The 25539-nt window shown below is 45.3% G+C and overlaps 1 protein-coding gene across 5 annotated transcripts in view; it reads right to left on the reverse strand.

The window, feature by feature from the left end:
* Positions 1–24434, reverse strand: part of LOC139280618 (protein mono-ADP-ribosyltransferase PARP11) — a 58048-nt gene extending 33614 nt beyond the window's left edge. For 2 of the 5 annotated variants that reach the window (XR_011596726.1, XM_070900179.1), the window contains exons 1-2: positions 24320–24434; positions 269–414 (exon numbers count right to left, since the gene is read on the reverse strand). Coding sequence is in view for 4 of the 5 variants with exons in the window: in XM_070900179.1 (XP_070756280.1) it covers positions 269–388 (120 nt within the window). In the remaining variant the exon portion in view is untranslated. Of the gene's footprint in view, positions 1–268; positions 415–12652; positions 12914–19557; positions 19672–24319 lie in introns of those variants that run through there. The other 3 variants (XM_070900181.1, XM_070900180.1, XM_070900182.1) reach the window with 3 other exon arrangements.
* Positions 24435–25539: the final 1105 nt, after the last annotated feature.

The following is a 25539-nucleotide window of genomic DNA, read 5'->3' on the forward strand; positions in this document are numbered from 1 at the left end:
TGTCGTTAGCCAAAATACTATTTAATTTCATTAATCAATCAAAAGTCTTCCAGTCTGTAAATATAGGTAAACTGCATTAAATATTAAATATATAAGAATTAAACAATTCTGGCTAAATTGGAATTAGATTACAGGAACAAAAATCAGATTGTCAGCTAAGAGACACTGGAGTTTTTTTTCTACTATCTTCAATCTTATATGTTGGCTCAGTTATCATTGGAACATCGCTGCACCAGCAAGTAAGGAAAGCAATAAAACAATAGCACACCTCAAATATGTGCCATTTTCCACATTCACCCAAATAGTACCAGTTCCATTGTGTATCAGATGTGTCCATTTCCTCCACATTGCCCTCCTCCATCACTGAAGCATATTCCTCTCCAGCCATTATTTAAATCACTGTATGATAGTTACCTGCAATTCAAAATAATGAAAATATTACTGAGCTAATTAAATGCATCTTATTGCCAGCTTGGCTCAGTTGTCAATATTCTGAGTCAGGGGAGAGGTTCAACTCACAGCCACCCGTGTAGCACTGGTAAAATGGGTGTTAGGCCTCCAACTTGTGTGTGGGGATCCATTGCACCCAATGTCTGTTGAAAGCTAGCCCATCGCCATTTTGAGTTGGAGGCATTTTAATTGCCCAGCTTGCCTGCCTGAAACTGCTGAACATCTTATAAATAAATGTACAGGCAAGTCCTGTGCCTGTTTCAGGATCCTGCTGCCAGTTTCAACTGCCAGTTTCAACTTCCTGAGCGCTGCTTTCATCCATTCTAAAACCCACCCGCAAACCCTGGGCAAGAACAGTCGGGACCGATGTTATACTGGTATTCAAAAGGCTCCTCAACTTCAATTAGCTAAGCACCTGGTTAGTTGTATTAGACTGATGTTAGCATTGTGAGGGCATCCATTCTGGGCCAAGAAAAGACAGATACTTGTGTTATTGAAGTGGTGAAAAGCTAGGAGCAATGGAAGTCCAAAGAGATTTAGGAATCCACGTACACAGATTGCTAAAATGTAGTAGTCAGATAAAAAAGATAATCAAAAAGGCACGTGGAATGTTAGTCTTTATAGCTAGAGGGCTACAATATAACAGGAAGGAAGGAAGATTTGGTACAAACCCCTAGTTAGACCACATCTGGAGTGCGGTGTACAATTTTGAGCATCACACCTTAGAAAGGATGTACAGTATTGGCCTTGGAATAACGGCAGAGCAGATACCCCTCGATCTTACTCCACAGGTAGCTACAAGGGTTGCCTTCTTTTTTTCTGATTGGAGGAAACTATCTACATTCTGAAGGAGCTTCTGGTACTTGGATCAGTCTGGAGGTGTCCCACAATATATCAGAGATTCTCCAAATTGGCATCCACTATATGCTCCAAAATTATGCTCTGTGAAGAAGGCAACCCTTTAGCCACCTGTGGCGGAAGATCGAGGGGCATCTGGGCTGCACTCCTTCCAAGGCCAATATATCCTAAGGTGCGGTGCCCAAAATTGTACACCGCACTCCAGATATGGTCTAACTAGGGTTTTGTAGCAAACCCTGTTATATTGTAGCCCTCTAGCTATAAAGGCTAACATTCCATGAGCCTTTTTGATTATTTTGTATCTGACTACTGCATTTTAGTGATCTGTGTACGTGGATCCCTAAATCTCTTTGGACTTCCACTGCTCCTAGCTTTTCACCACTTAAATACTCGGACCCATCCTTTCTTGGTCCAAAATGGATGCCCTCACAACTACCAGCGTTGAAATCTATTCATTTAATCTATCAATGTCTCTGGAATATTATGCTCCTGTCTACACGACTTACTACACCCACCAATGTTTGTGTCGTCGGCAAACTTATTTGATATGGCTCTCTATTGTGTTATCCAAGTCATTAATATAGTTACTAGTCGAGGCCCCAACACGGAACCCTTGTGGGACCACTAGTCACTTCCTTCCAATCAATAAATACCGATTATCCCTAATCCCAACTTCTAACCAGGTCAATAATTTGCCTTCAATTCCATGAGCTTTAATTTTAATTAACAGTCTCTTATGTGGAACCTTATCGAATGCTTCCTGGAAGTCCATATAAACTACATCCACAGACTGTTGACTACTTTAATTACTTCCCCCCAAAAATCAATTAGGTTCGTTAAACATGACCTCCCCTTTACAAATCCATGTTGGCTCTCTCTAATCAGCTCAAATTTCTCCAAGTGCTCAGTCACTTTGTCCTTAATTATAGATTCCAATAACTTCCCCACAACAGATGTTAGTTCATCAGGTCTATAATTTCCTGGTTTCTCTCTCACCTTTCTTAAATAATGGAGTTACATTTGAAATTTTCCAATCAAAAGCGACAATTCCTGGATCGCGAGCGCCTCACCTACTTCCTTTGGAAACCATCAGGTCCTGGGGATTTGTCAGACTTTAGTGCCATTATTTTTTCTAATACAGTTTTCTTGCTTACATTAACCGTAGTGAATTCCAGTTGTTCTTGATTCATCATTAGTTTCCCTGGAATTTCAGGTGTATTATCATCTTCCTCTACTGTGAAGACTGAAAGTAATTATTCAAAATCATTTCATACATTACAACAATGATTACACTTCAAAAAGTAATTCATTAGCTGTAAAGCAATTTGGGAGGTCCAGTGGTCATGAAGGGCGCTATATAAATGCAAGTCTTTCTTTCCTGAACAAGTCTGCCATTTCCTTATTTTCAGTTGCAATATTACCCCCATTGCATTTCCTTTTCGAAGCTCTATCTTTTTTGTCTTCCTTTGCTGTTCTTTATATCTCTCCCAATCCCCTGAATCTACACAATTCTTTGCATTGTTGTATGTTTTTTCCTTTAGTTTTAAGTCATCTTTCACCTCTTATGCCGACCAAGGCTGCTTTATTTAGTCAGTGGAGTATATACTGGCCCTGTATTCAGCTCAAATCTTTTTGGAACACCTCCCACTGCTCACCTGTAGTTTTAACCGCTAACCGGTTTGACCAGTTTGCTGTTGTCAGTCTCTGTCCGTTAAAAGTTAGCCACACTAAAATCTAGACTCTTAGTAAGTGTGTTAGGTTTGTCCTTTTCAAACTTAACATTGAATTCGATCACATTATGATCACAGTTAGCTAAATGTTCCCTACTGTTAGCTTATTAACTAAATCTGGCTGATTGCTCATTACTAAATCTAGTATGGACAACCCTCCAAGTTGGTTCCAGAACATATTGCTCCAGAAAACTATCTTGAATGCATTCCAGAAATTCACCATCTTTCTGACAAGCTAGTCTGTTTTTCCCAATCTCTATGAAAATTAAAGTCTCACATTAAAACCACTTTGCTTTTGCTATAAGCTTCACTAATCTCTGAATAAATGCACTCTGCCACTTCATTGCTGCTATCAGGAGGCCAGTAGATAATTCTCATTACAGTTTTAAGTCCTCTCTTATTCCTTAATTCTAACCATCGGGTCTCCATTGATTGCTTTCCCTCCCCTATATCCTCTCTTACTAATGTTGCAATAGTATCCGAAATCAATAAGGCTACACACCTCCTCCTCTTTCAGTTTCCCTATCCTTTCTAAAGACCATATAACCAGGAATATTTAACCTCCAATCATAACCAGCTTGCAGCCATGTCGCAGTCATGGCCAACAGGTCTAAGCTGCATTTGAGTCTCTAATTCATTCAATTTACTTCTTATACTCCGAGCGTTAGTATATAAAACTAACTTGTCCTTCTGCCGAGGATACCTTTCTCACACCGTTTAACTTAACCTGCTTCGTATTTATCACACTTGCTAGAGCTAATTAGTATTCCCTTCACCTGGGGTATCTATAACACTATCTATATCCCTTTTTTAATCCTTAAATTACAATTTTTGCTATTGTTTCTGATTGAGCCCTCTCCACATTTTTTCATTTAAAGTCCTTTTTACTGCCCTATTTATCCTTTCTGCTAGGACACTGGTCCCAGCCCAGATCAGGTGGAGCCTGTCCCAACAGTACACCTCCCAGTACTGGTGTCAGTGCACCATGAAAAGGAACACAACATAAACATAACAATATTTAGGAGCAGGTGTAGGCCACTGGCCCCTCGAACCTGCTCCACCATTTAATAAGATCATGGCTGGACTCAGCTCCTCTTCCCTGCCCGCTTCCCATAACCCTTCACTCCCTTGATCGATCAGAAAACTGTCTATCTTCACCTTAAATATATTCAATGACCCAGCCTCCACAGCTCTCTGGGGCAGAGAATTCCAGAGATTTATGACCCTCTGACAGAAGAAATTCCTCCTCATCTCAGTTCTAAATGGACGACCCCTTATTCTGAAACTATGCCCCCTAGTTTTGTCTTCCCACGAGGGGAAACATCCTCTCTGCATCTACCTGGTCGAGCCCTCCCATTTCAATAAGATCACCTCTCATTCTTCTAAACTCCAGTGAATATAGGCCATCTCACATCAGTCCTTCAGCCACGGGTTCACTGTCCTGATCCAGTTGTCCCTATGCCAATTAGCACGTGGCTCGGGTAATAATTCCGAGATGACCACTTTTGAGGAACAGAGATCTGGAGATAGATACATAAAATTGCTGAAAGTAACTGATACGTCCTTACTACACAGTATAAATGCACACGAGGCCCATGCTTGAGAGGTCAGTCTGTGACCTGTCCTTTATTCCTTAGCACTCAAGTGAAGGTGGTGGGTGGAGCTTCCCCTTTTATACCTGAAGGTCCAGGTTAGGAGTGTCTCCCACCTAGTGGTCAGTGTTCTCACGGTGTACAACTTGGGTCAGTTTATACATGGGTTACAATGCTGGTTGAATACATGACATCACCTCCCCCCCCAAAAGTCTTATTGGGATCACAGGTTGAGTCTCTCTGGTGGTTTACGCTCCCTTGTAGAACGCCTGAGTTGGGGCTCCGGTTGTTGGGCGCTGGCCTAAGTGTCTGCTGTTTGCAGTGCCTCAGGCCTGTCCGGACTGCCCACAGTGACTGGGCTCTCCTCCTTTTGGTTCCGGTGTTCGGTCACCTGTGGTGGAGTGAACTCTATATCGTGTTCTTCCTCTGCTTCTTCTATGGGGTTGCTGAACCTCCTTTTTGTTTGATCCACATGTTTGATGCAGATTTGTCCATTGGTAAGTTTAACTACCAGAATCCTATTTCCCTCTTTGGCAACCACAGTGCCTGCGAGTCATTTGGGCCCTGCAGCGTAGTTGAGGACAAAAACAGGATCATTTACATCAATACATCGCGCCCTCGCATTCCTGTCATGGTAGTGATATTGTGACTGGCGCCTGCTCTCGACAATTTCTTTCATGGTGGGATGTATAAGGGATAATCGGGTTTTGAGCGTCCTTTTCATTAGTAGCTCTGCGGGTGGAACCCCTGTGAGCGAGTGTGGTCGGGATCTATAGGCCAACAGGAGGCGTGATAAGCGGGTTTGTAGGGAACCCCCTTGGAATCTGAGCATCCCGTTTGATTATCTGCACTGCTCGTTCTGCCTGGCCGTTTGAGGCCGGCTTGAACGATGCCATTCTAACATGGTTAATTCCATTGCCTGCCATGAAGTCCTGGAATTCAGTGCTTGTGAAGCACGGGCCATTGTTGCTGACCAAGATGTCCGGTAGACCGTGGGCGGCGAACATTGCCTGTAGACTTTCTACCGTGGCAGAGGATGTGCTTGAATTTAAAATGTCACACTCGATCCATTTGGAGTAGGCGTCTACTACAACCAAAAACATTTTCCCCATGAAAGGATCTGCGTAGTCCACATGGATGCGTGACCAAGGCTTGGCGGGTCATGGCCAAGGGCTAAGGGGGGCTTCCCTGGGCGCATGGCCCAGCTGGGCACACGTGTTGCACCTGCGAACACAAAGTTCCAGATCTGCGTCTATCCCTGGCCACCAAACGTGTGACCTGGCAATTGCCTTCATCGTGACAATGCCCGGGTGCCCATTGTGGAGTTCTCTGATGAACACCTCTCTGCCCATCTGGGGCATGACTACGCGGTTTCCCCACAGCAGGCAATCGGCCTGAATCGAGAGTTCATCCTTTCGCCTGTGAAATGGTTTAAATTTCTCAGGGCATGCCCTGTACGTGGCTGCCCAGTCCCCATTCAGGACACATTTCTTGACTCGAGACAATAGCGGGTCTCTATTTGTCCAGACTTTAATCTGACGGGCTGTCACGGGTGAGCCTTCGCTTCCGAAAGCTTCAACAGCCATGACCATCTCAGCACCATGCTCGGTAGCCCCCTCAGTGGTGGCTAGTGGGAGCCTGCTGAATGCATCGGCGCAGTTTTCAGTGCCCGGTCTGTGCCGAATTGTGTAGTCATAGGCAGCTAACGTGAGTGCCCACCTCTGTATGCGGGCCAATGCGTTTGCATTTATGGCCTTGTTGTCGGCCAAAAGGGACGTTAGGGGTTTGTGATCTGTCTCCAGCTCAAATTTCCTGCCAAACAGGTACTGGTGCATTTTCTTTACCGCATATACACATGCGAGCGCCTCCTTTTCTACCATCCCATAGCCCCTTTCTGTCTGGGACAGACTCCTGGAGGCATAAGCTATCGGCTGTAACTGACCCTTGGCTTTGACATGCTGCAACACACACCCGACACCATAGGATGACGCATCGCACGTTAACACAAGTTTCTTACATGGGTCATATAGCGTTAACAGATTGTTGGAACATAACAAATTGCGTGCTCCATTAAAAGCCCTTTCCTGGCTGTCCCCCCAGACCCATTCGCGACCTTTGCGTAGGAGCACGTGTAGCGGCTCTAGCAGCGTGCTCAATTTGGGAAGAAAGTTACCAAAATAGTTCAGGAGCCCCAGGAACGAACGCAACTCCGTCGTGTTACGGGGTCTGGGTGCTCTCTGGATCGCTTCCGTCTTGGATGCAGTAGGGCTGATCCCGTCTGCTGCTACCCTCATCCCCAGGAATTCTACCTCTGGAGCTAGGAAGACGCACTTCGCCTTTTTCAGTCGCAGACCTACCCGGTCCAGTCTGCGTAGCACCTCCTCCAGGTTGTGGAGGTGTTCTTCAGTATCGTAACCCGTAATGAGGATGTCGTCCTGAAAAACCAGTGTCCTTGGAATCGACGAGGAGGCTTTCCATATTTCGTTGGAAGATCGCGGCGGCCGAGCGAATCCCGAACGGACATCTGTTGTACTAAAACAACCCCTTGTGTGTCGTGATGGTGGTCAGCTTCTTCGACTCACTCGCCAGCTCCTGGGTCATGTAAGCTGAGGTCAGGTCCAATCTTGAAAAAGGTTTGCCACCGGATAGCGTCGCAAAGAGGTCCTCCGCTCTCGGTAGCGGGTACTGGTCTTGGAGTGACACCCGATTGATGGTGGCCTTGTAATCGCCACATATCCTGACCGATCCATCCGCCTTGAGCACCGGCACAATCGGGCTCGCCCAGTCACTGAATTCGACTGGCGAGATGATGCCTTCTCTCAACAGGCAGTCCAATTCGCTTTCTATCTTTTCCCGCATCACGTACGGCACCGCTCTGGCCTTGTGGTGTACTGGTCTGGCGTCCGGGTTTATGTGAATCACTACCTTGGCCCCCATGAAAGTGCCAATGCCGGGTTGAAATAATGAGTCAAATTTGTCCAGGACCTGTGAGCATGATACTCGCTCCACAGAGGAAATTGCATCGCCCCATTTCCAGTTCATGACAGCAAGCCAACTCCTCCCTAGTGCGGGACCGTCCCCTGGGACAATCCAGAGTGGCAACCTGTTCTCCGAATCTTTGTGGGTCACGACTACCGTGGCGCTGCCCAGCACCGGAATGATCTGCTTTATGCAAGTCCGTAGCTGTGCGTCAATCGGCGATAATTTTGGCCTCCTGGCCTTGGATGCCCACAACTTTTCGAACTGTTTGATACCCATCAGGGACTGGCTGGCACCCGTGTCTAACTCCATTGATACTGGGATGCCATTGATGAGCACTTTCATCATTATCGGTGGCATCCTGGTGTATGAACTGTATACGTGCTCCACATGAACTCGCTGAACTTCAGCTTCCAGCGATTTCCCCCAGTGTCCATTTCTGCAAGTATTTTGCTCATCTCTGCAAACTCCGGCTGAATGTATGCCTCCACGCCTCCAGCATGAGTTGCGGTTTGAAACAAAAGGTCCCTTGCCAGTCGATCGTCCCTGACTGCCCCTGTTATTGTCCTTGAGTGCACCATTAACAGGTGTTGATGGCCCCATTACTGGCCGCATTGTCCCTTGCAATGGCGTGAATCGCTGTTCAGCTTGCCATTGTCTCTGTCGAACTCCCCCTCTGGGTTCGACTACATGTTGGGGCATGCCTGACTGCCCTTGTCTGCCTGGAGAACTGTGTGCTGCTTTAACAATGTTGAATCTCTGTCCCAACCATTCCTTAACACAGTACCTCTCGTCTGTTCTGCTAGTGGCCATGCTCGCGTGGTTTAAATCCCAGTTTCTTGTCGCCATTGATACGTCCTTACTACACAGTATAAATGCACACGAGGCCCATGCTTGAGAGGTCAGTCTGTGACCTGTCCTTTATTCCTTCGCACTCAAGTGATGAAGGTGGGTGGAGCTTCCCCTTTTATACCTGAAGGTCCAGGTTAGGAGTGTCTCCCACCTAGTGGTCAGTGTTCTCACGGTGTACAACTTAGGTCAGTTTATACATGGGTTACAATGCTGGTTGAATACATGACAGTAACAATGGTTTAGATGGTGCATGAATGATGCTATAGATGCGAGGAAGTGAAGAAATGACTTGCATTTATATAGCGCCTTTCACAACCATCGGATGTCTCAAAGCGCTTTACAGTTAATTAAGTATTTTTGGAGTGCCGTCATTGTCGTAATGTGGAAACGCAGCAGCCAAATTGCGCACAGCAAGCTCCCACAAACAGTAATGTGACAGTGACCAGATAATCTATTTTTTTGTTATTTTGATTGAGGGATAAATTTTGCAAGTAGCATATTATTACATAGAGTCTACAGCACAGAAACAGGCCATTCGGCCCAAAAGGACTATGCCGGTGTTAATACTCCACACAAGCCTCCTTCAACAAATAGAAAATCATAATACAATCAGAGTCAGCATGGTTTTATGAAAGGAAAATCATGTTTGACAAATTTGCTAGAGTTCTTTGAAGATGTAATGAGCAAGGTGGATAAAGGGGAACCAGTGGATGTGCTGTATTTGGATTTCCAGAAGGCATTCGATAAGGTGCCACATAAAAGGTTACTACACAAGAGCTCACAGAGTTGGGGGTAATATATTGGACTGCAGAAGGATATCAATCTACTGGTCAGGTGGGCAGAGCAGTGGCAAATGGAATTTAATTTGGAGAAGTGTGAGGTAATGCACTTGAGGAGGGCTAATAAGGAAAGGGTATACACATTAAGCGGTAGGCCACTTAATAGTGCAAATGAACAAAGGGACCTTGGAGTGCATGTCCGCAGATCCCTGAAGGCAGCAGGACAGGTGGATAAGGTGGTTAAGGCGGCATACGGGATGCTTGCCTTTACTGGCTGAGGCATAGAATACAAGAGCAGGGAGGTTATGCTTAAATTGCATAATACTCTGGTTAGGTCACAGCTGGAGTATTGTGTTGCAGTTCTGGTTGCCGTATTATAGGAAGGACGTGATTGCACTAGAAAGGGTGCACAGAGATTTACTAGATTGTTACCTGGAATGGAGAATCTTAGCTATGAGGACAGATTGCATAGGCTGGGTTTGTTCTCCTTGGAACAGAGGAGGCTGAGAGGAGACCTCACTGAGGTGTATAACATTTTGAGGGGCCTGGATAGTAAATAGCAATGGCCTATTTCCCTTGGTGGAGGGGTCAATTACGAGGGGGCATAGCTTTAAGGTGGTTGGTGGAAGGTTCAGAGGGGATTTGAGGGGAGGCTTCTTCACACAGAGGAGTGTAGGGGTCTGGAACTTACTGCCTGGAAGGGTGATGGATGCAGAAACCCTCACCACATTTAAAAAAGTGCTTAGATGGGCACTTGAAGTGCTATAATCTGCAGGGTTACGGACCTAGAGCTGGGAAGTGGGATTAAATTGGATAATGTCTTGTTGGCTGGTGCAGATATGATAAGTACTACAGGGAATCAAATACGGCCAGGGTAATCTCCTGGACTAGTTTCAATCACCTAGATGGGTCAGAGAGAAATTTTCCCAGATTTTGTTTTCCCCAATTGGCCTGGGTTTTTAAATCTGCTTTTTGCCTCTCCCAAGAGATCACATGGCTCCGGTTGGGGTGGAGTGTAGAATGTTTCAGTGCAAGGGGTGTCGCAGTTGTGTGGGTGGACTGGTTGGCTGGGTGCTCTTTAGGTTTCTGCCATTGTTCATTGTTATTAGGTTTATATGTAACCTTCAGGGCTGCTGACTGAGGGCCGTGTGGCTCTTGGTCTGCCGGCGCAGACACGATGGCCCGAAATGGCCTCCTTCTGCGCTGTAAGTTTCTATGTTTCTATTAGCATAGATAGAGGATTGGCTAACTAACAGAAAACAGAGAGTCAGGATAAATGGGTCATTTTCAGGTTGGCAAACTGTAACTAGTGGGGTGCCACAGGGATCAGCGCTGGGGCCTCAACTATTTACAATCTATATTAATGACTTGGATGAAGGGACTGAGTGTAATGTAGCCAAATTTGCTGATGATACAAAGATAAGTGGGAAAGTAAGCTGTAAGGAGGACACAAAGAATCTGAAAAGGGTTTTAGGCAGGCTAAGCGAGTAGGCAAAAATTTGACAGATGGAGTATAATGTGGGAAAATGTGAGGTTCTCCACTATGGTATGAAAAATTAAAAAGCTAATTTATTTAAAGAGAGAGATTACAAAATGCTGCAGTACAAAGGGATGTGGGGGTCCTTGTACATGAAACACAAAAAGTTAGCATGCAGGTACAGAAAGTAATATGGAAGGCAAATGGGACGTTGGCCTTTATTGCAAGGGGGATAGAGTATAAAAGCAGAGAAATCCTGCTACAACTGTACAGGGCACTAGTGAGACCACACCTGGAGCATTGCGTACAGTTGTGGTCTCCTTATTTAAGGAGGGATATACTTGCATAGGAGGCAGTTCAGAGAAGGTTCATTAAGTTAATTCCCAAGATGAAGGGTTTGCCTTATGAAGGTTGAGCAGGTTAGGCCTATACTCATTGGAGTTTAGAAGAATGAGAGGTGATCTTATTGAAATGTATAAGATTATGAGGGGGCTTGACAAGGTAGGTGCGAGGGGATATTTCCCCTCATGGGCAAATCTAGAACTAAGTGGCATAGTTTCAGAATAAGGGGTCACCCATTTAAAATGGAGACGCGGAGAAATTTGTTCTCGGAGTCGTGAATCTTTGGGATTCTCTGCCCCAGAGAGCTGTGGAAGCTGGGTCACTGAATATATTTAAGGTGGAAATAGATAGATTTTTGAACGATAAGGGAGTCAAGGGTTATGGGGAGCAGGCAGGGAAGTGGAGTTGAGTCCAAGATCAGATCAGCCATGATCTTACTGACTGGCGGAGCAGGCTCGAGGGGCCAAATAGCCTACTCCTGCTCCTATTTCTTATGTTCTTAGGAGAGCAATTCCCCAGATTTATTTTCCAAAATTGGCCTGAGTTTAAAAAAAAAATCTGTTTTTGCCTCTCCCAGACGATCACATGATTTCAGGTGGGATGGAGTGTTTACGTTGTGATGCACAAGGTATTGCAAGTGCATGGGACAGGCTCGATGGATAGATGGCTTTTACCTGTCATTGGTCGCATGATCCCTCACCAATACAGTGAGAGGGAGCCAGCTGGCCACACTGTCCCTGCTGCAGCCCCATCAGGTCCGACTGTCTAGACCTCAGGCTCTCAATGGCCATTACCTGAGCACCTGCAGCCTTCCAGCACTCATGCTGAAGCCACTGGAGGAGCACCTTGTAGGAGTGGCAGGATAGGCAAGAGGTTACTTTAAAAAAGGATTATGGGTTAACACATGGGTGAAATAGGATCTCATGTCAGCTATTTAAAAAAAAAAATACCACAACTTTTTGGACATTTCAACGTTGTTTGCAGTGTGATTCAATAGCACCTTTCGAAGCTGCAATGCCAGGCGTTGGGTACACGAGCGTTAGTCAGAGGTTGCAGGTTCTTTATTGCAGGATGGAAGGACTGGTAGAGATGGTATTGAAGACTACAAATCTGGCGATTGGGGTTGGATTCGGTGAGGCAAAGGAGATGATCAGCTGAAACTTCGTGCAATCAACAAATACTCTGGAAAATATCCTGGCTGCAGACTGGTGCTATTGCTCTCCAGTTTCTGCTCCGTCACCCTCTCCCAGCCGGCCTCCCACCTTCCATACACATGAACTCATTCAAAAGTCTGCTGCCCATATGCTAACTTGCTCCAAGTCCCATCACCCCCATGCTCACTGACATACATTGGCTCCTGGAGTCATACTTTTACTATTTATGTAGGCTCATTGGGAGGTATCTTTGTGGCTACCTGGGTGCAGTTAATGACAGCTGCACTTGGGAGAAACCGACTATGACAGCAAGGCCCACAGCCCTTTCCTGCTGACTGCTGGGGTCCATGGCAAAATGTAATGTAATCATTGACCATAGCAAAGAGGGCATTAGATGGGTGCTTAATACATGCATTGACAGAACATTGACTTATGTCACCTGTAGCAGCCTGGAATGAGCCTTAGGCAAAATTGATTACGGCCATAGTCACTTTGACTGCCACAGCTGAGAGAGTGGGTTGCAGGTCTTGTAAGTGGCTGCACAGGTCTGTGACTGCTTCTCTGGAGACCGTAGCCTTTCGATACTGCTCCTCACTCTGGGCCTGTCGGCCTATGGGCAGGGTAAGGTCATCTGTGATCAGCCCTTCTCAAGTGTGACATTGAGCGCCCAAATGTTGCTCCCATTGCCGTTCTTCCTCTAACCACACTAGAGTGCCCAGGATTACTTTTATTTTCATCTCTATGCTCCCTGCAGAGGTAGAAACAGAATAATTGTGAACAGAGGGAAAGAATCCATGAAGAAATCCAGCCAGATCAATTGCACTTAAGATACCAATGATCTCAGTGCTTGCTCTTGAATGCCTCTCAGCAAAGTGACGGAAGGTGTCGTCAACAGTGCTATCAAGCAGCACTTACTCACCAATAACCTGCTCACTGCTCAGTTTGGCTTCCACCAGGACCACTCCGCTCCAGACCTCATTACAGCCTTGGTCCAAACATGGACAAAAGAGGAGAATTCCAGAGCTAAGGTGAGAGTGACTGCCCTTGACATCAAGGCAGCATTTGAACGAGTGTGGCATCAAGGAGCCCTAGTAAAATTGAAGTCAATGGGAATCGAGGGAAAACTCTCCACTGGCTGGAGTCATACGTACGAAGGAAGATGGTTGTGGTTGTTGGAGGTCAATCATCTCAGTCGCAGGACATTGCTGCAGGAGTTCCTCAGCACAGTGTCCTAGGCCCAACCATCTTCAGCTGCTTCATCAATGACCTTCCCTCCATAAGGTCAGAAGTGGGGATGTTCGCTGATGACACAGTGTTCAGTTCCATTCGCAACTTCTCAGATAATGAAGCAGTCCATGGCCAGACGCAGCAAGACCGGGACGACATTCAGGCTTGGGCTGATAAGTGGCAAGTTACATTCGCACCACACAAGTGCCAGGCAATGACTATCTCCAACAAGCGAGAGTCTTACCAACATTCTTTGCATTAGCAGCATTACCATCACCGAATCCCCACCATCAACATTCTGGGGGTCGCCATTGATAAGAACATAAGAAATAGGAGCAGGAGTAGGCCACTTGGCCCCTCAAGCCTGCTCTGCCATTTAATAAGATCATGGCTGATCTGATCATGGTCTCAGCTCCACTTCCCTGCCTGCTCCCCATAACCCATTACTCCCTTATCGCTCAAAAGTCTGTCTATCTCCACCTTAAGTATATTCAATGACCCAGCCTCCACAGCTCTCTGGGGCAGAGAACTCCATAGATTTACAACCCTCAGAAGAAATTTCTCCTCATCTCAGTTTTAAATGGGCAGCTCCTTATTCTGAGACTATGTCCCCTAGTTTTAGTTTCCCCTATGAATGGAAAATCCTCTCTGCATCCACCTTGTCGAACCCCCTCATTATCTTATGTTTCGATAAGATCACCTCTCATTCTTCTGAACTCCAATGTGTATATGCCCAATCTACTCAATCGATCTTCATAAGTCAACCCCCTCATCTCCAGAATCAACCTAGTGAACCTTCTCTGAACAGCCTCCAATGCAAGTATATCCTTCCTTATATACGGAGACCAAAACTGTACGCAGTACTCCAGGTGTGGCCTCCCCAATACCCTGTACAGTTGTAGCAGGAATTCTCTGCTTTTATACTCTATTCCCCTTGCAATAAAGGCCAACGTTCCATTTGCCTTCCTGATTACTTGCTGTACCTGCATACTAACTTTGTGTTTTGTGATTAAAAACTTAACTGGACCAGCCACATAAATACAGGTCAAAGGCTGGGTATTCTGTACCAGTGTCTCACATCCTGACTCCCCAAAGCCTTTCCACTATCGACAAAGCACAAGTCAGGAGTATGATAGAATAGTCTCCACTTGCCTGGATGAGTGCAGCTCTAATAACACTTAAGAAGCGTGACACCATCCAGGACAAATCAGCCCACTTGATTGGCACCCCATAACCACCATAAACATTCACTCCCTCCATCACCGGCACACTGTGGCTGCAGTGTGTACCATCTGCAGGATGCACTGCAGCAACTCACTAAGGCTTCTTCGGCAGCACCTCCCAAACCCACGAACTCTACCACCTAGAAAGACAAGAGCAGCAGATGCATGGGAACACCATCACCTCCACGTTCCCCTCCAAGTCATACATCATCCTGACTTGGAAAGATATCGCTGTTTCATCGTGACTGGCTCAAAATCCTGGAACTCCCTCCCTAACAGCACTGTGGAAGCATCTTCATTCACCACACGGACTGCACACACGGCTCACCACCACCTTCTCAAGGGAACTTAGGGGTGGGCTATAAATGTCGGTCTTGCCAGTGACATTCACCTCCCAGGAACGATTTTTTTTTTTTTAAATGCCTCAATTGCCATTTCATGCCTGCAGTGTCCAGTAGTACTGGGCGGGTTCAACACTGCGTGCTACTTTCACTTCTACAGGATAAAATGGTGTTAAGAGTCCCATTTGCTACATAGGACCCCGATTTTCATACTTTAATGAGACTCCCACTTGCTTAAGACAGGTGCCTAGGCCACCGTGTCAAAATGGTGGCAGGCGGAATTGGAGCAGGAACAGGTTTTAGGACAACTACTGCTCCATCCTGCCAGGCAAAGCCAGTTAAAATTGGCATTTCCAGGACTTCTGCAGTACGAAGAGGGTGCTGCATTATTAACCAGTTCCACTGTTGTAGAATGCTTCTGTTATTAGTCAATGTATCTCTGACTATTTCAGTTTCACTGTTCAACAGTCTGTAATAAATCCAACAGAACAACAATTTTCTCAATACCGCTTAGCTTAGGCAAATAGGGGAAGCTCGATAACCACATGAGGAAGAAAGAAAGAACGTTATGCTAATAGGGTGAGATGAAGTAGGGTGGGAGGAGGCTTGTGTAGAGCATAAACACTAACTGAATGGCCTGTTTCTGTGCTGTACATTCTCTGTAATTCTGTATGAACCACAGGTTCAGCTTTCACACCATCCCCCATCACTTCCTTACATTCTAGTGCTGTAATGGAATCTTTACTTAATACTGCCACTCCCTCCATTGTTCCGACTCTTATCGCTCCTGAATATTTTGTAACCAGTAATGTTTAACTTCCTGTTCTCGTCTAAGCCAGATCTCTGTAATGCACCTGACTCGTCACCTGCACAATGGTTCCACTGCAAGACCACAAAATAATCGGCCCTTTCGCCCAACTGCTCAAGTACATCACAGTTCTTATCAAGCAACCACTCAGATCATTCGGAAGTGCTTCCAGAAACCGACACCTCAACATTAATTGACTTAGTCCTTTATGACCAGATAGTCTTATCTAACCACAACTTCCAAGCAATTCCCAATTAATTGTCTGTAGAGTTCCACACAATTTCCTGTAACTTCACATTTTTGCCTGCACACTTCAAGCAGTAAGCAGTAATAGCAGCATTTTATATTTTTTATAGTCTGCACTGTTCATTGGAGCCATGCATGAAATGCCATGCAGACGTTACTGTTAATAAGAACATAAGAAATAGGAACAGGAGTAGGCCATATGGCCCCTCGAGCCTGCTCCGCCATTTAATACGATCATGGCTGATCTGATCATGAATTCAGGTCCACTTCCCTGCCCGCTCTCCATAACCCCTTATTGTTTAAGAAACTGTCTATTTCTGCCTTAAATTTATTCAATGTCCCAGCTTCCACAGCTCTGAGGCAGCGAATTCCACAGATCTACAACCCTCAAGAAATTTCTCCTCATCTCAGTTTTAAATGGGCGGCCCCTTATTCTAAGATTATGCCCTCTAGCTCTAGTCTCCCCTATCAGTGGAAACATCCTCTCTGCATCCACCTTGTCAAGCCCCCTTATAATCTTATACGTTTCGATAAGATCACCACTCATCCTTCTGAATTCCAATGAGTAGAGGCCCAACCTACTCAACCTTTCTTCATAAGTCAACCCCCTCATCTCCGGAATCAACCTAGTGAACCTTCTCTGAACAGCCTCCAAAGCAAATATATCCTTCGTAAATATGGAAACCAAAACTGCACACAGTACTCCAGGTGTGGCCTCACCAATGCCCTGTATAACTGTAGCAAGACTTCCCTGCTTTTATACTCCATCCCCTTTGCAATAAAAGCCAAGATTCCATTGGCCTTCCTGATCACTTGCTGTATCTGCATACTAAACTTGTGTGTTTCATGCACAAGTACCCCCAGGTCCCACTGTACTGCAGCACTTTGCAATCTTTCTCTATTTAAATAATAACTTGCTCTTTGATTTTTTTCTGCCAAAGTGCATGACCTCACACTTTCCAACATTATACTCCATCTGCCCAATTTTTGCCCACTCACTTAGCCTGTCTATGTCCTTTTGCAGATTTTTTGTGTCCTCCTCACACATTGCTTTTCCTTCCATCTTTGTATCATCAGCAAACTTGGCTACATTACACTCAGTCCCTTCTTCCAAGTCGTTTATATAGATTGTAAATAGTTGGGGTCCCAGCACTGATCCCTGCGGCACCCCACTGGTTACTGATTGCCAACCCGAGAATGAACCATTTATCCCGACTCTCTGTTTTCTGTTCGTTGGCCAATCCTCTATCCATGCTAATATATTACCCCCAACATCGTGAACTTTTATCATGTGCAGTAACCTTTTATGTGGCACCTTGTCAAATGCCTTCTGGAAGTCCAAATACACCACATCCACTGGTTCCCCTTTATCCACCCTGTTCGTTACATTCTCAAAGAATTCCAGCAAATTTGTCAAACATGACTTCCTTCATAAATCCATGCTGATTCTGCCTGACCGAATTTTACTTTTCCAAATGTCCTGCTACATTTTCCCAACCACAGATGTTAGGCTAACTGGTCTATAGTTTGATGTAGTAATGATACAGGCTGTTCTTCTCCGCTGCCTTCAGTCTTCATGAAATGCTATCCAATATACAGTTCCAAATTTCTTTGAACATATCCCAGAACAAGGGATATTAGAATTGTCTTTCTCAAAACTACAGATTGTCTGACAGTCACAGGATTCAAAAGAGTTCTTGCCCAAATGAAGATACTAACGTGGATGAGGGCAAATTTAAAGCAGTTGAAAGACTGGCTTGAAATCAGAGAGGGCCGATGAAGGTAGTATGGTTAAGGTTGTGAATATGGACTTTCAAAAGGCCTTTGTTAAAGTACCACATACTATAGACTTGTTAGTAAAATTAAAGCCCATGGGATTAAGGGACAGTGGCAGCGTGGATACAAAATTGGCTCAGTGACAGAGAGCAGAGAGTCGTGGTGAATGGTTGTTTTTCAGGCTGGAGGGAAATAGAGTGAAGTTCTCCAGGGTCAGTATTAGGACCACTGCACTTTTTGATATATATTAATGACCTGGAGTGTCTATATAGGGCATAATTTCAAAGTCTGCAGATGACACGAAACTCAGAAATATAGTAAAGAGTGAGGACGATAATAACAGACTTCAGGAGGACATAGACAGACTGGTGAAAATGCCAGACACGTGGCAGATGAAATTTAACACAGAGAAGTGTGAAGTGATATATTTTGATAGGAAGAATGAGAGGCAATATTAACGAAATGGTACAATTTTAAAAGGGGTGCAGGAACGGAGAGGCCTGGGGGTGTATGTACACAATTCTTTGAATGTGGCAGAACAAATTGATAAAACTGTTTAAAAAAAAAAAGCATATGGAATCCTCTACTTTAAAAATATAGAGTAAAAAAGCAAGGAAGTTATGTTAAATAAATCACCGGTTAGGCCTCAGCTGGAGTATTGTGTTCAATTCTGGGTGCCACACTTTAGGAAGGATGTCAAGGTCTCGAAGAGGTGCAGAGGAGATTTACTAGAATGGTACCAAGGATGCGGAACTTCACTTATGTGGAAAAACTGGGATTTTTCTCAGAGTAGAGAAGATTAAGGGGAGATTTCAGAGAGGTGTTCAAAATCATGAAGGGTATTGATCAAGTAAGTAAGGAGAAATAGTTTCTAGTGACAGAAGAGTCAGTAACCAGAGGACTCAGATTTACAGTAATTGGCAATAGAACCAGAGGGGAGAGGAGAATTTTTAAAATTTTTTATTTATTTTTAAACACAGTGAGTTGTTGTGATCTGGAATGCGCTGCCTGAAAGGGTGGTGAAAGGAGATTCAATCGTAACTTTCTTAAAGGAATTGATAAATATTTGAGGTAGAAAAAATTGCAGGGTAATGACAAAAGAGCAGAGGGAGTGGGACTAATTGGATAGCAGAGCAAAGACCCAGCAGAGGCACGATGGGCCAAACAGCCTAAAAAATACAGCTGCCAAACATGTACTGTGCAGAAGAAAATACATTAATGTTGTTATCACTGTGTGTCTCATATTTAAAGACTTAGTTATATAGCGCCTTTCACGACCACCAAATATCTCAAAGTGCTTTACAGCCAATGAAGTACCATTGGAGTGTAGTCACTGTTGTAATGTGAGAAAGGCAGAATCCAATTTGCACGCAGCAAGCTCCTACAAAAGGCAATGTGATAATGACCAGATAATCTGTTTTTGTTATGTTATTTGCGGGATAAATATTGGCCCCAGGACACCGGGATAACTCCCATGCTCTTCTTCAAAATAGTGTCATAGGATCTTTTACAGCCACCCATGCAGGCAGATGGGGCCTCGGTTTTAACGTCTCGTCCGAAACAATGAGAATATTTAAACCTGATTGTCATTTAAGTTGACAGTGTGAAAAATAACACTCTGATTAACTGCATTCACAACTGTACAGCTGCTTTTAAATAAAAGCCGTGCCACCCCCCCAGCCAAGATAAGGGGCCTGGAGTCATGACACAGCCCTGTCCAGACCTGGATTATGTTCCACTGTGGATTCGACGATTAAGCATTTGCTTGTTCGGTCTGTGTGCGACCTAGTACTGTACTGCATTGTATGTTTTCCCACTTCACTGCACTGCTGTAAAATTGCAGTTCATGAAAGATCCTGAGGAGAAATATTTATATTAGTTTGTTGCATTGGAAAAGCTGGTCGGAGCCGACAGGATGTGACTGACTTGTTATCGGAACTACTGAATCAACGAAGAATGGAACAAGTCAGATGAAAATCAGAAATACTTTTAAAGAAAACACATTGCGGAATAGATGGGAGCATGCCTATTTACTGCAATGGGTCAGAATTCACTCCAGGATGGAGCTAGACCAGAACATCAATCTCCTGAACTCGATCAAGTCAAATTACACAAACGCTCTGATCTCTCCTACACTCCATAACAATCTCATTCATTTGTAATAATGAATCAAGGACTGGAACTCACTAAAGTTTACGTAAGCAAGAAAACAGTATCAGAAAGAATAATGACACTAAAGACTGACAAATCCCCAGCACCTGATGGTTGCCACCTCAGGGTTTTAAAGGAAGTAAGGAAATTGCAGATGCTTTAGCCATAATCTTTCAAAGCTCTCCTGATTCAGGAACTGTCCCTGTAGATTGGAAAATTTAAAAATACCATCATTATTTAAGATGGATGAGATATTGAAACCAGGAAATGATAGACCTGTTAGTCTAACACATGAGGAAGTTATTGGAATCTAGAATTAAAGGGCAGAGTGAGTGAGCATTTTGAAATCTGAGCGAAATAGAGAGAGCCAACATCGATTTGTAAAGAGTAGGTCATGCCTAACAAACCTAATTGCATTTTTTCAGCAAGTTACTATAGTAGAAAGGGAAATGTCTATGGATGTAGTTTATATGGACTTCCAGAAGGCATTTGATAAGGTTCCACATAAGGGACTGTTAAAAAGGCTTACATTTATACAGTGCCTATCATGACCTCAGGATGTCCCAAAGTGCTTAACAGCTAATGAAGTATTTTTTGAAGTGTAGTCACTATTGTAATGTAGGAAACATTAGCTAATACTAAAACTTATGGAATTGAAGGGAAATTATTCACCTGGTTAGGCAGTGGAAGAAAGAGATTAGGGATAATGGGTACGTACTCAAATTGGAAGTGACTAGTGATGTCCCACAAGGATCTGTGCTGGGGCCTCAATTATTCACTATATTTATTAATGACTTGGATATATGGCTCTTTATTGTGATACACAAGTTTGCCAATGACACAAAGATTGGTGCTATAATAAGTAATGTAGACGGGAGCATAAAATTAGAGAGAGACATTGATAGATTAAGTGAGTGGACAAAACTGTGGCACATAGATTTCAACACAGGCAAATGTGAGGCCATCTATTTTGGCCCAAAAAAGGATAGATCAAGTATTACTTAATGTAGAAATTATTAAATGAGAATTCCCATATCTCTGGGGCGGAGATGGATTTCTCCAGATCTCTGCACGAGGGTGGTTCAGGATAAGGGAGTTCTGGATAAGGGAGGTGCAACCTGTACTCCAATCCCCTTGCAATAAAGGCCAACATGCAATTTGCCTTCCTTATTGCTTGCTGTACCTGCATGCTAGCTTTCTGTGTTTCTTGCACAAGGACACGCAAATCTCTCTGAACAGCAACATTTAAAAAGTTTCTCACCATTTAAAAAATAGTATTTTTCTATTCTTACTGCCAGTGAATAACCTCACATTTCCCTACATTTTACTCCATCTGCCACCTTACTGCCCACTCACTAGGTCTAACTTAAATCTCTACTGCTAACCGTCTCCTTAAACCTGTCTCCACCACACTCACCTCTAACAAGTGTGAGGAGCTCATGGACCTCTGTCGCAAAGACTGAGACCATCCGATCAGCTGCCTCTGCGAGTTCCCTTCCGTCACCTAGCCCACAGGGCCAAACTTCATCTGAGGCTCCCACCTGTCCTAGCCCTAAACTCACATCTTTCTCTAGTTTCTCTTTGATCTCTGCTCTCGATCTCTCCAAGCTCATCTTGTCCATGAGACCCATTTCCTGTTCCCTTGACCCAATTCCCACTAAACTGCTGACTACCCAACTTCATTTTTTGGTTCCCATGTTAGCCGACATTGTTAATGGTTCTATCCCCCTCTCCTTTACATCTGCGGTCATCACCCCTCTCCTTAAAAAAAAACAACCCTTGACCCCATATTGCTTGCTAGCTATCGCCCCATCTCCAACCTCCCTTTCCTGTCCAAAGCACTTGATCGTGTTGTCACCTCCCAAATCCATGAATTCAATGTTTGAATCCCTTCAATTTGGTTTTCGCCCCGTCACAGTACTGAAACGGCTCTCATCAAAGTGTGACAAAGGTAAACTATCATCCCGCGTCCTTCTGGACCTGTCTGCAGCCTTTGACACAGTTGACCACTCTGTCCTTCTCCAATGCCTCTCCACCAGCTGGTTGGGAATGCACTTGCCTGGTTCCATTCTTATCTATCTCGTCGTAGCCAGAAAATCTCCTGCAATGGCTTTTCTTCCCACTCCCACATCGTTACCTCGTGTCCCCCAAGGATCTGTCCTTGGCACCTCTTATTTCTCCTCATCTCTATGCTGCTCCTTGGTGATATCATCCAAAAACATGAAGTCAGTTTCCACATGTACGCTGACGACACCCAGCTCTACCTCTCTACCACTTCTCTTGACCCCTGCTTGGTTTTTAAATTGTCTGATTGCTTGTCCAACATCCAGTGCTGGGTGAGCAGAAATTTCTCCAATTAAATATTGGGAAGACCGAAGCCATTATCTTTGGTCCCCGCCACAAACTGCGTTCCCTAACCAATGACTCTATCTCACTCCCCAGCATCAATCTGAGGGTGAACAAGACTGTTCGCAACTTAGGTGTCATATTTGACCCGGAAATGAGTTTCCAGCGGCATAACTCTCATTCTTCTGAACTGCAATGGGTATAGGCCCAACCTACCTTCATAAGTCAACCGCCTCATCTCCGGAATCAACCTAGTGAACAGCTTCCAATGCAAGTATATCCTTCCTTAAATACGGAGACCAAGACTGCACGCAGTACTCTAGGTGTGGCCTCACCAATACCCTGTACAGTTGTAGCAGGACTTCTCTGCTTTTATATTCAAGCCCCCTTGCAATAAAGGCCAACATTCCATTTACCTTCCTGATTTCTTGTTGTACCTGCATGCTAACATTTTGTGCTTCATGCACAAGACCTCCAGGTCCCTCTGTACTGAAGGCACTTAGCAATTTTTCTCCATTTAAATTATAATGTGCTTTTCTATTTTTTCTGCCAAACTGGATAACCTCACATTTTCCTACGTTATACACCATCTGCCAAATTTTTGCCCACTCACTTAGCCTGTCTATATCCCTTTGCATACTTTTGGAGTTGTCCTCACAATTTGCATTCCCACCCATCTTTGTATCATCAGCAAATTTGGGTACATTACACTCGGTCCCTTCATCCAAGTCATCAACATAGATTGTAACTAGTTGAGGCCGCAGCACCGATCCCTGCGGCACCCCACTAGTTACTGTTTTCCAACCGGAAAATTACCCATTTATCTTGACTCTTTTCTGCTAGTTAGCCAATCCTCTATCTATGCTAATATACGACAGGTTGAACCTCCCTTATCCGAAACCACCCCTCATCCAGAACCATTCCCAGCCACTAAGTGGCACATGCGCAGAACTCCGACATGAACAAATTGAAGTCCTTCCTCACTGCCGACTCCCGCAATCGCTAGCCTGCCCTGTGATCCACCACACACGCCCTCCTCCTCCCCATGATTTTCTGCCGCACTCCCAGCCCCAAGCCAGCCAGCCCCGATATCGCCTTGATCAGTACCTGAACCATCCAGTTTAACGTGACCATCACTCGTCCAGAAAAACTGCTTATCCAGAACAGGCCAGGTCCCGAGGGTTCCGGATAAAGGAGGTTCAATCTGTACCCCAACCACATGAACTTTTATCTTGTGCAGTAACCTTTTATGTGGCACCTTATTAAATGCCTTCTGGAAATCCAAATACACCACATCCACTGGTTCCCCCTTATCCACCCTGCTCATTACATCCTCAAAGAACTCCAGAAAATTTGTCAAACATGACTTCCCTTTCATAAAACCATGCTGACTCTGCCTGATTGAATCATGCTTTTCCAAATGTCCTGCTACTGCTTCCTTAATAATGGACTCAAGCATTTTCCAAACAACCAATTAGTGCTGTAATATGCTAGGCGAACTGGTCTATAGTTTCCTGCTTTCTATCTGCCTCCTTTTTTAAAAAAAAAATAGGGGCGTTACATTTGTGGTTTTCCAATCTGCTGGGACCTTTGCAGAATCCAGGGAATTTTGGTAGATTACAACCAATGCATCCACTATCTCTGCAGCCACTTCTTTTAAGACCCTTGAATGCAGGCCATCAGGTCCAGGGGACTTGTACACCTTTAGTCCCATTATTTTACCGAGTTCTTTTTCTCTACTATTCATTCCATTCCTCACATTGATCAGACCCTTGGTTCCCCACCATTTCAGGAATGCTTTTTCTGTCTTCGACTGTGAAGACAGATACAAAATATTTGTTTACCGTTTCTGCCATTTCCTCATTCCCCACAATAATCTCTGCGGCCTCAGCCTCTGGGTGCAATGTTTCCTTAAGCTGCTCCCCCGCGGCCTGGGCCTGGGTCTCGGTCTACCCCCCGCTCCTGCTCCCGGGCAATGCTGCACTTACCCGGCTCTGCTCTCCCGCTCTCCGGGCCCCGGCCGGACAATCGCCGTGTCTCCGGGCCCAGCCTGAGGCGCCGCGGCCGCTCACACTCGGCACCGCAGCGGCTGGCTCCGAGGGCCCGCCCCCAGTCCCCGAGTTCGGCCCCTGGCCCCTGGCCCCCACCCGCTGCTCCCCCTCACGGGCCCTGAGCCCCCGCTCCCGGTCGCGGCCACAGGCCCTGGGCCCCCGCTCTCGGTCTCGGTCTCTCAGCCCCGGGACGGTTGCCGGGTGACGCGAGATTCAGCGATGGGCGGGGCGCTTGGCCTGCGTCACAATCACAGGCCGAGCGCCCCACCAATGGGAGGGTCCGCCCACCCTTAGTCCCGCCTCTTGAAAGGCGCCGCCCCCTCCTCAACCGTGCTGCTCACTGAGACCCGTGGCCGGAGAGTGGTGACCCGTGGTCGAAGAGTGGCCGGAGTCTGATGACCCGTGGCCGGCCCCGACGGCGGGAGGCCGCTGGAAACAGTTTCATCACCTTTGGGCTCCGTGACGAATCTTCTCGAAGTGTTTCCCCCTGAATGGGCCTTGGGGTTTTAAAGCTTGTTTTGCTGCGCTGGGATCATCATTTCCACCTGGGCCTTTCCGGCCACTCCTCTCGACCCCAGTGTGCAGCAAGGTGTGTACAGTGCAGGCTGGGAACTCAACATCCAGGGGTATTCAACATTTAGGAAGGATAGACTGAAAGGAAAAGGAGGTGGGGTGGCGTTGCTGGTTAAAGAGGAAATTAATGCAATAGTAAGGAAGGACATTAGCCTGGATGATGTGGAATCTGTATGGGTGGAGCTACGGAATACCAAAGGGCAGAAAACGCTAGTGGGAGTTGTGTACAGACCACCAAACAGTAGCAGTGAGGTTGGGGACAACATCAAACAAGAAATAAGGGATGTGTGCAATAAAGGTATAGCAGTTATCATGGACGACTTTAGAAACATAGAAAATAGGTGCAGGAGTAGGCCATTTAGCCCTTCTAGCCTGCACCGCCATTCAATGAGTTCATGGCTGAACATGCAACTTCAGTACCCCATTCCTGCTTTCTTGCCATACCCCTTGATCCCCCTAGTAGTAAGGACTTCATCTAACTCCCTTTTGAATATATTTAGTGAATTGGCATCAACTACTTTCTGTGGTAGAGAATTCCACAGGTTCACCACTCTCTGGGTGAAGAAGTTTCTCCTCATCTCGGT

The sequence above is a fragment of the Pristiophorus japonicus genome, chromosome 15 (assembly GCF_044704955.1).
Source record: "Pristiophorus japonicus isolate sPriJap1 chromosome 15, sPriJap1.hap1, whole genome shotgun sequence".
Taxonomy (NCBI): Eukaryota; Metazoa; Chordata; class Chondrichthyes; family Pristiophoridae; genus Pristiophorus; species Pristiophorus japonicus.